The following is a 10,176-nucleotide window of genomic DNA, read 5'->3' on the forward strand; positions in this document are numbered from 1 at the left end:
TCCAGTGAATCAACTCGGTACAGTCGCCGAGCAGGTCAGCCCGCATCTGGTATATAACACGATCCAATAATACACAGCACATCTACTCGACATTCGGATCTCACATAGCACGCTTATGGAATGCATCTTCTCCCTCGGCTGACCTGCTGCGCATGTGACAAGGCATGTATCGCCCCTTTCGAAATCTTCCTTCCATCAGCCTGAATAAGTCATGATGCCACTAAGCTGATTGCCGACGTACACCCACTAAAGTAGCTTTCTCCAGATCATCGTGGAGTATCGTAGTACCCCCTTGCGACACTAGCCTAATCGACAGGGCAGATTCGACCATCTCCAGGTTACCCATGACCAAGCGTCGTGTTATTTCCGAAAGAGAGAGCGACTGTCCATACTCTGGTAAAGATACTTCTTGATTAACAGCACTACCCCAATGTGAACTTTATACATGGTTTCACGATCGAAGTATATGCGAGCTTTAAGGACGAGTGACAAGGTGTGACACAGATTACGCGACCCGTCGCGAACTTGGTGCTGGAAATGGATTGGAGTGGGAACATTTTCGGATATTTGGAAGAGGAGAGCGTATAGGATATGCATTAGTGGAACCGGCATTCTATATTTGCATACACGGCTAACAGTGTATAGATATCGATCGCGAAAGCAGAACTGAGCACGGGGTCGACGCGTGTTCAATCTTGGCACTATGGCAGTAATCAGAAAGTTTCCCATCATATTCAGCACCGTCATTCTTTATTCGATCAATAGTTCTTACCGGTACCAGAACATGAAGCGTGTTTGGTGTTCGTCTGTACGCGTCCTGTGCTGAGGAGGTGATGTTAATACATCGGAGAAGAACTGTTGGTCCGCTCTCGAACACACAAGAGTGGATCTTTTGGTTGTTTTGAGCCAAGGCTCGAGGTCCCATCGTATGTCGTCCGTCCTTTCCTGCTACCTCCGCCTGCCCTCTAGTCGCTCCATAATCGTCTTAATGAAGCCCGTGCCACCTTGTGTTGGTCCAGCACGGAGACTCTCACATTCATAGCACTTACAACATTTCGTTAAATCCCGCATCGTACCACGATCGCATCTTCTCACTCTCTCAAGTCAGTATTCAAGGCCTTAGTGTAATGTTTCGTCCTTTCAGCAGTTCGGTATGCGAATGGCTACGTCGCACACTTTTTTTCAGTCAGTGTATGTTGGTGCGGTATCGCTTGTGGAACGAACTGTAGCTGGATCTTCTTTTCACCTCATCATTCCGGAACTGAATTTCCTTCATGTGAAAAAAGGCTACGATGTCGCCGCCGGCGATCCACCTATCTTCTGTGTGGAAGTCTCTGAAACAGGATATATTTGACTTAGAAGTTGTACTGTGTCTCCTTGAAGAAGTTTCTGTGAGCATTCCCAACCCTGTCTGTTCTTTTAAGTAAGCTAAGCCCCTGTTCAAGACGTGCTTGTTGTCTAGATCTCCGCATGCCTTCGAGTTTGTGAGCAATCAGTTGGAGTATTCTCATTGCAGTTATCTCCATGACCTACTTTCAGAGTTTTCCTCTATGCTTGCCCGGTTTCATAGTAAAGTGTGTATATGAACTGCTCGCCGCTTCAGTGCGGTACTCCTCGTTATTCTTGTTCTTAGGTGTCTCGTCAGCGAAACAAGCTTGTTTTGATACGGAATTGAGGAAGAGCCCCACTTCTTCTTCAGTGTTCGCTGTAGAAACATACGCAGTCGTACAGTATGGAGAGTACAGTACGTCGGCTAGAGAGTTTGTTTTGGAGCGTCTGCATAAACGCCCGGCTTCAGTGAGGCTTCAGTCATGTCTGCGGGGCCTGGGTACCCGCAAACGCTATGATATCCACGACAGGTCTAGACAGCAAATTTGGTGCATCGATCAAGAATGCCATGCTATCGGCTGGGAAATGTTGCCAATGTACGATGACGAACGAGATTTTGGCGACAGGCTTAAGCGAATGCGAAAGTCTTACCGATGCGAACGCCAGCCCCCGCTATAGAGATCGAGAAACTGGAGGCACGCTTTCTTGCTGACATGGAAGACGACACATAAGCTGCAAGTTTTCCTCGTGTGAAAAGATGTTGGCTTTCACCTCTCTACTCATGAAGCGAGAAGCTGCACGATGTCAAATACCAATATTCTCATACACATTTTAAATGCGCTCATCGGCGGCCTCTGCATTGCCATCCTTGGTCTTACAGCACACGCAGTAGCATTGAAAGATGAGCTTGATAGTATCTTGCCATCTAGTGTTAAGAAGACTGGCATGACGTTCCTTTTCTGGCCTGGATGTGGTGGCCTAGTCGATATGCTGCTCTTCATTCTATTATGGAGTTTGACTCCCTGGAAACAAGGCTCAGTATGTCTGTCACTTGATAGCGGTCTACAGAAACATGCTGACGGTGCAAAGACTAACAAACAAGCCGCATATCTCAATGGCCTTTTGTTCGTCGCAAGCTTCATCCTCGGTCGTCCACTCATAGTACTCATTTTTACTTTCGTTGAGTGGGGTCGTGCCGTCAAGAGCGAGACTAGTACATATTCCGGATATCTTACTGTCGAGACCTGGGCATGCGCGTTTTCGAAACAGAATGGGAACAACTTCGCAGACTCTCTTTGTAAAGAGCTCCAGGCAGCGCGCTATCTCCTCATACCAGTGCTTGTGCTGGGCGCTATGATGTTGACTTTGATGCTTCGGAAGAGATTCCTTGTTGCGAAAGGGGTTGTGCAGTAAGGACACGCTGCAGCGAAAGTCCGTTACCCGGTGTTTTGCAAGTTTAACAGTATTCATGCTTCATCAATCTGACATCATAGGGATGATATTTATGTAGTGTTGTATTGACTTTTCCACGGTATTGTGCATCCAAGAATTGGTGACGAACGCGATCGTATAAGGAATCTGGTGCAATGGACCTAGGCTCGATGCTGAAGATGCGCAGGAAAGTCGAGGGGCAGGGAGGGGCAAGGGAGCTTGTTGGTCTAAGCCTAAGCGGGCTAGTGAGCTACGAAGCTCACGTTTTCACGCGAGATAACTACTGGTCTGAGACATCATGACGCCGCACGATACGCGTCGTGAGAGAGTCTAAATTGAACATCCTCATTGTGCCAACAAACAAAGACCTTTTATCCACATCATGTCAACCGAGCCAGCGTCTTCTGTAGCAGCACCAGCACCTTACTATATCTCCAAATCGAATGTTTGCGTAAACAGCAAAGGTGAAAGCATCGGTAATGGTGTTTTCGCTAACCAAAGATTCGGGGCCGGCGAAGAGATTGCCAACTTCAAGCGCCCGCTTGTTGGCTCACTAGAGACCGAACGGCTACTCGACACCTGTGCGAATTGTTACCTCTGGACTGAAGGTTCATCGACTGGAACGAGGCTGTATGTACCTGAAGGGGCGAAAGTGAACAAATGTGCTGCATGCCAGAGATTTCAATACTGCAGCAAGGTATGTCGAGCTGATGCTTGATCAACACACAAAACTAAGATGCATCAGGCGTGCCAAAAAGACGCGTGGAATCGGGGTCATAAGCATGAGTGCAAAACGCTGAAGCCCATGGTTGGTAGACATCTCCCCAAAGCTTTCCTCGCGTGCGTGGAACTACTCATCAGACGCAAGCACAATCTCATCTCCGATGAAGAATGGGAGCTGCTTTGCCGCTTACCTTCCCACATCGATGATTTCAAGCGCAGTGGAACCTATGAGAACATCGAACTTATGGCAATGGGTGCTGGTCAGTTCTCATTGTCACAAAACATGTTCGACAAGGATTTTATTGCCGCGATGTATGGCCGAGTAAGTTGCTCGTCGAGACCTACAAGCGCTCTTGCTAACTCGTATTAGATCATGTCGAATGCCCTTACATTGATCACACCGACACTCGATCCTCTGGGTATTATGATAGATCCTATGCTCTGCCACATGAATCATTCCTGCGATCCCAATGCATACATCATGATGGACGGACCGCAGGTGAGCATTCGTACCCTACGGCCTATCAGGAAAGACAAAGAAATCTTCATCTCTTACATTGACGCTACCAACCCCTACCACAAGCGGCAAGAAGAACTTCGATCACGATGGTTCTTCACCTGTCGCTGTGCAAAATGCCAGAAGAAAGCTACTCTCCAAGAAGACAACTGGTTAGTACCAGCAAATCCTCGGTTCGTGTTGGGCAAAGACGAAATGGAAGCAATGGCCGGGAGCCAGGAGAAGACTTTCGAACTGTATACCCAGCTCCAAGGAATGGCTGACTCAAAGCTTGTTATCGAAGCGCTTCAGGAAACTCTCAAGATAGGCTATGAGTCGAGATTCTGCCCAGTTTACCGTCAACCGTATGCCGCGGTCCGTGACGATCTGATTGTACACCTGCTCTCCGTAGGGAAGTACCAAGAGGCATGGACACAATGCGCTAAGCGGTACAAGCACATCCTTCCTAAGTTGCATCCGGTCCCTTTTCACCCGGTTCGGGTAGTCCAGATATGGCAGATGGCAATGCTGGCTGCATATCTAGCTAGCACCGAAGAGGGCGTGAGTGCGCCAGGGGTGAACATGGGCCTCATCGCCATGATGCTGGTGAAGCAGGTACTGGATGTTGCGCACCTGAGCCATGGACCGACTAATGCATTCACAAAGAGCGTGAAGGCCAAAGCAGAAGAAATGATAGAGGAGCTGAAAAGAAGTATTGGCAATCCGAACAGCGATGTCATGAACCGAGAACTTGAGGTCCAGAGAGACAGGCTGATGGATATGGGCGACTGGGCTAAGGACGGGCAATTTCTGGGAAAGGTAACACCGCTAGAAACTATACAATTAAAGGAGAAAGCTTTCAGCGTCTGATAGGGTGATCAGTGGCATGAGCTTCTATAGTCTTTGAACTGATCCAGTACTTATCACTACCCATTGTACATTGAGTATCTCCCCACAACGTTGCAAGCCACAACCACAATGACTATAAGTACGGATAGGCTGAGCTGTACAATTGTCTCAGGCACTTAGAGCATGATGTTTATATCTTGTTCGCAGACAGACATGAGCCTACATTTTCTATGTGAAGGTGAGTGGTGAGGCTCCACAGATTCTCACCGTCACCACCGCCCTGTTTTGACAACGAGTGATCTCACCACGCAAGCGCAACAGTGAGGCGCCTGACTATTTGAGCTCGTCCTCTGGCTCTCAATTCCATTCTCTTGTAGCAGGATGAAGCTTGAAGTGCAGTTTCATCTTACGTGGCCAACGCGAGCACCGCCCAACAGCATCATATTTCTTAAGGCCACACTTCTTACAAGGTCTTCAATATGCCCCCCAAAGCTGCTACTCTCGATGGCCAGAAGGTGGTCCCAGCCGACTGCGTCTCTGTCCTCCTTATGGCCTTAGGCAGTACCACCATCACCAAGGCTCAGTATGAGATGATGTCGGCTCTTGACGGCACACGTACTGCAAGCTCTTTCGAGCATCAATTCCGCACGATCACAGCCAAGGCAAAGGAATTGAAAGCCCGTGCCGAAAAGGGCGAGACCTTCCAAGCCGTGACACCTGTCAATAAGCGTGGTGAGTACTGATACTCTTTCGACCTCTCATCACCACGACATTAACAGTGTATAGGCCAGACTACCCCAGCAACACCCAACAAGAGAAAGGCCGCTTCTTCAGGATCCGACGATGCGACCCCCTCCAGAAAGAAGGTGACTCCCAAGTCACGTGGAAAGAAGAGCCAGACCCCGCTTGAGACGATGGATGACACTTTCCCCGAGGACGCCGAAGAGTTCATTAAGAATGAGGCCAAGTGGGAGGAGGAAGTGTTCTCTCAGAGGACGATGGGCATAATTGGATGAAATTGGAGTCGCGACAAGCATCGAGCTCAGGTCAGAGCAAACAGGCACGAGTAAGAGTGGACATGGTTCGTAGGAACTCCATAGTGAAAACCTGGCGATCGTCAACTGCATCTCAATGGAACCTTAGGTCGCAGTATGTTGGGTAAGACTCAGTAAAAGCGAGCTCCATTGTAAACCCAGCTATCGAAAAAAAGATACTTCTCAGTCACATACTCATAGTCTACCTCAAAGAATTCAACATCCTGTGCTTGCTACTTTGTTAATGCTGAATATAGGATATACCTTTTATATGCGATATAGTCGGGGTACAGCTCATATAAACGAGCTTCTTCGTTGCTAGTAACGTTGTTGTGTTTCACACTATTAGCGGCATGTTCTCGAACATCTTGCATATGGGCGATGGATTTCCGCATAAAGATTTTGAGCCTGCAGCACAGTGAAATCGACGATGCAAGAGGTTTACATCCAGAAACATGCAAACATTCCAGGATACTCCCTCTCTTCGTACATGTATGACTACATCCACTTACTTCTCTTTTTCTCTAGGTTTCATTGAGCTTCTTGTCTTTCTTGGTTTCACATTGCCGATGCTGGGCATACATTTGGCTTCGCCGCAGACCTGTAAGGATGACATGCTTTAGCTTACTATAAGCAAAGCGCGCATAATGTACGCAGACATAGCATATTCTGTTTCTCGGCAGCGTCCAGCTGTACCCAGCGCACATATGCAACAGCGAGCTGCGATATCCCTCTCTTGAACGTTGACCGCTTCACTCAATTCTACCGCGTCTCTACTGCCGAACATCTTCGTCAAGTCGAGCCAGCTGCACAGTTCATAATCAAATCTCCTTTCAGTGGGGCGCAAATGTCGGGCCGTCTAGAGGCATATCGGCTCCGTGCTAAAAACCGTAAGCTCATCACCGGTGTCGCACCGACCACATAGTCTGGCCCCGAAGCTGGCAAAGTTGTCCAGGGACGGTCGCAGATCGCAGTCACGTCGGCGCATATCGATAGGGGGGCGATCAGAGCGCTGGTTGGAGTCGCCCTGGCTGGAGATGACGTCGCCCTCCGGCGGTTAAGGTCATGTGCGAAACCGGCGTTCGCATAAGGTGGTGGTGGAGCTGACTTGCCAGGCAGGGAAAGTCAGATGGTATGTGCTGGGGCGGCCGAGGTAACAGGGGGGGCCGTTGGCGCCAATGCAGGTACAGCAGCGATGGCGATTGTGCCTCGCGCGCCCGCAACATCGTATCCAACGTCGACGACTTCGAACAACAGTCCGTCCCTATCTTTTTGTACTCGAACTCGCCTTATCGTGTTCCTGCAGGTCAGGCGACAGCAGGATGGCAGCGAGGCCCCTGAATTTCCCCGGATTATTGGGTGGCTTCTTCTCTAAGCTCCAAGCAGCTAGCATCGTGGCACGGCGGCCGTTGGTGTGCTCCTCATGCGCCGGGATGCTTTCGTCGGTGAGTGGCCCCAAGGCTAGACGCTCGCTCTGTTCCTAGGCGAGATGCGTCTCGAGGGCTGTGGGTGAGGAGGAAAAGGGGGCTCCTGGCCAAGCGTCTCACTGGGCGAACGGCCGATTGGGCGCATGAGCATTTACTTCATTAGCTTCAGAGCTAACTATACCACATTCGGTCGGCAATTTTGCATCCTCTGCCGTCGCTTTGGCGTCTCGATCCGGTCCAAGTCACCGTTAGGTGTCAGCGTATTCTTTATTATACCGTGTCGCCCTCCGCCGTCTTTTCTTCTTCACTCTCACGTCGCACTATCGCTGTACACAGTCATTCGTTCTCTATCCAACTACATATACCCATACAGCTACTACAGTTCTAATACTCTAATCAATCCAACTACCGTCAACATGCGCTTCTTCGAGACCATCCTTTCCGCCGCGGCCTTCGCTGCCGCCGTCGCTGCCCTTGAGATCAACCAATTCCCTGCTGAGGGCGTTGTTGCTGGCCAGACCTACACCATCACCTACTCTCCTGCGGACGACACCCCAACTACCTTCATCCTCCGCCAGGGAAAGTCCACCGACCTTGACACTGTCGGCACTCTCACCAGTATGTCTCAGATCCTATTAGAATCTGATGTCCACAATGCTAACTGAACCGTAGCTACCGCAACCGGTGGAAAGTTCGAGTGGACCCCCGAGAAGTCCCTCCCCAACGAGGCCGACTACGCTCTCCAGATCCAGCAGGGAACCACCATCAACTACTCCGCTCAGTTCCCTCTCACTGGTGGTTCTGACGAGGAAGACAGCCCTGTCTCCTCTGCTATCTCCTCTGCCGCTGCCTCTGCTTCGTCCGCTGCCTCATCTGCTGCCTCATCCGCCTCTGCTGCCATCAGCAGTGCCATTGAGAGCGCCAAGTCCAGCATGATCACCAGCGCTGCGACCACCGCATCTGCTTCCGCTTCCATCAGCCCCTCTGCTGGTGTCAACTCCACTGTCTCCACTGCTACCCTCTCTCGCTCCGCCTCCGGCTCTGCCACTGGCAGCGCTAGCCTCCCTGAGGTTACCGACTCTGGTGCCAACCTCATCGGCAGCCCCATCGCTGCCATGTTCGGTGCCGCCGCTGCTTTCGCCTACTTCGCTTAAGCGTTTCACTTCACGACTTCATAGTTTAATTGTCCCTTTACGATATATTAGCATTGGAATCTGTGGGAACCCCCTCTATCATCTAGTGTCAATCTAGTCACGCGAGCATTGGCGTCCGTGATCTGATGTGTCGGACGGGAACGCTATGCAAAGAGCTTGTATGGACGTAGCAGAAAATGATAATATGGAAGCATTTGCCTGATTTGTTCTCCCACTGACCAGCATGATTGCTGTATGCTTTCTGTCTCATGATGTGTCGGATGTACTTTTGCTTCTTCGAATCCCCTCGCTTCCATTTGAGGCACACTTACTATGAAACAGGGCCTATGTTATGTTGCTTTTTTTTTTTGAATGCTTCTTATCCACATCCTACCCGCAAGATCATCCTTCTTCTAGCACAGACGTCACGACCAAACATCCGCGTGGTACCACATCCGTCATGCCTGTCAGTACCATGGTACGAAGCTGTCATTGTGCGTCGCATGCGCGCCATGATCCGCACGTCCTTCGCAGCAACCTGATTGTCTGCAGCATTGGGTTCATCGCCCTTTGGCTTGTGCGCAGCATGACGCTTGGATCTCCACCCACCTGAGGAACTTGAAACGCGGAGTTGAGGAACGCATCTGCTTGCTCGCTCGTTGCGCGCTGGAAACCGTGGTTGACTGCCCTGCAGCGACCCCACAGCGGGATCAGTTCCCACCTCTCCACAGACGCATAAGCAAGCTGCAAGAACCCGCTGCTCGTTGCCACACCGTAACTACACCTCCTCAGCTGCTATGTTCGCCGTATCCTGCCTTTCTAAAGGTTGCAGCACTACAGCACTCACGGCGGCCCCGTGAACACACAGCCTCAGAGCTTCTCACCAGCGATACTCGCATCGCCACCACTAGACTAGCCAACCGGCATACACCGAGTTCTATCACGACTAGGTAGAAATGTTGCGCAAGTCTACACCGGTGTACCAGGCAAGCCACCAACATACCAACCCAAAGGAGCATAGACAGGTAACACTGCTTGCTCGTGTGCTGCGCGTCAAATACTTCACATCACGCGGTCAACAGCCTTCCCTAACCAACAAGCGTCTTGCCATTACTTCCTCGCATTAGCGCCGTTCAGTGGCGCTCAAGCCGAGGCTGATATGTCCGGTTACTCTTGGAGCTTAGAGAACAATGGATGCACCATACAATATATTGCGCACCTTCAAGGCGCATACGGCTCAGACCGCGTCGAAGAGTATTTCTAGGTGGCACTGAGAAAGGAAGACCAAACAAGGATGTGGAAGGGTGGTAAAACGGTGGCGAGCTGGGGAATATGGAGCGCAGCTGAACCCAAGCCTCAAGCAGTGCGCGGTGAGTCTTCGCACTTTTGCAGAATCGTCCTAGCATCGAATCTCTCTTGTTTAGCCCGCCGCCACCCGCAGAGTCCGTAGCCCAACGTTGGGCGCCATCATGCAGTATGCCTCTTGTCCGCCTAGTCACTCTCTTCGCTTCCGCTAGCCGGCTTTATTGTACTCGCTGGTACTTCGGTATTATGACCAGGCTCTTGACATAATCATCGTTGTTAACATTTGCATTTACATAACATGTTTACCCAGATTTACTAAGGTCGTATGGTCGTCGCTGTAACAACCATGGTGATGGTTGCCAAGTCGAGTCGAAAGCTTTGTGCTCCTCATCAATACGCTATGTATTGCCTCTGCACTTTCCATGCACTGCATCATATCTAGATCTATA

At 50.3% G+C, this 10,176-nt stretch overlaps 2 protein-coding genes across 2 annotated transcripts; both read left to right on the plus strand.

The window, feature by feature from the left end:
• Positions 1 to 3,142: 3,142 nt before the first annotated feature.
• Positions 3,143 to 5,844, plus strand: J4E82_007336 (uncharacterized protein; the record flags this gene model as incomplete). The annotated part of the gene is made up of 5 exons (XM_051733582.1): positions 3,143 to 3,457; positions 3,506 to 3,805; positions 3,854 to 4,843; positions 5,299 to 5,557; positions 5,615 to 5,844. The coding sequence occupies 5 exons, from the start codon at positions 3,143 to 3,145 to the stop codon at positions 5,842 to 5,844; spliced, it is 2,094 nt and encodes a 697-aa protein (XP_051586629.1).
• A 1,861-nt stretch (positions 5,845 to 7,705) lies between these two features.
• Positions 7,706 to 8,443, plus strand: J4E82_007337 (uncharacterized protein; the record flags this gene model as incomplete). Its single annotated transcript, XM_051733583.1, has 2 exons — positions 7,706 to 7,907; positions 7,962 to 8,443. The coding sequence occupies 2 exons, from the start codon at positions 7,706 to 7,708 to the stop codon at positions 8,441 to 8,443; spliced, it is 684 nt and encodes a 227-aa protein (XP_051586630.1).
• Positions 8,444 to 10,176: the final 1,733 nt, after the last annotated feature.

This window comes from Alternaria postmessia (assembly GCF_024291825.1).
Source record: "Alternaria postmessia strain BMP 2775 chromosome Unknown scaffold_49, whole genome shotgun sequence".
In the NCBI taxonomy this organism is placed as follows: domain Eukaryota; kingdom Fungi; phylum Ascomycota; class Dothideomycetes; order Pleosporales; family Pleosporaceae; genus Alternaria; species Alternaria postmessia.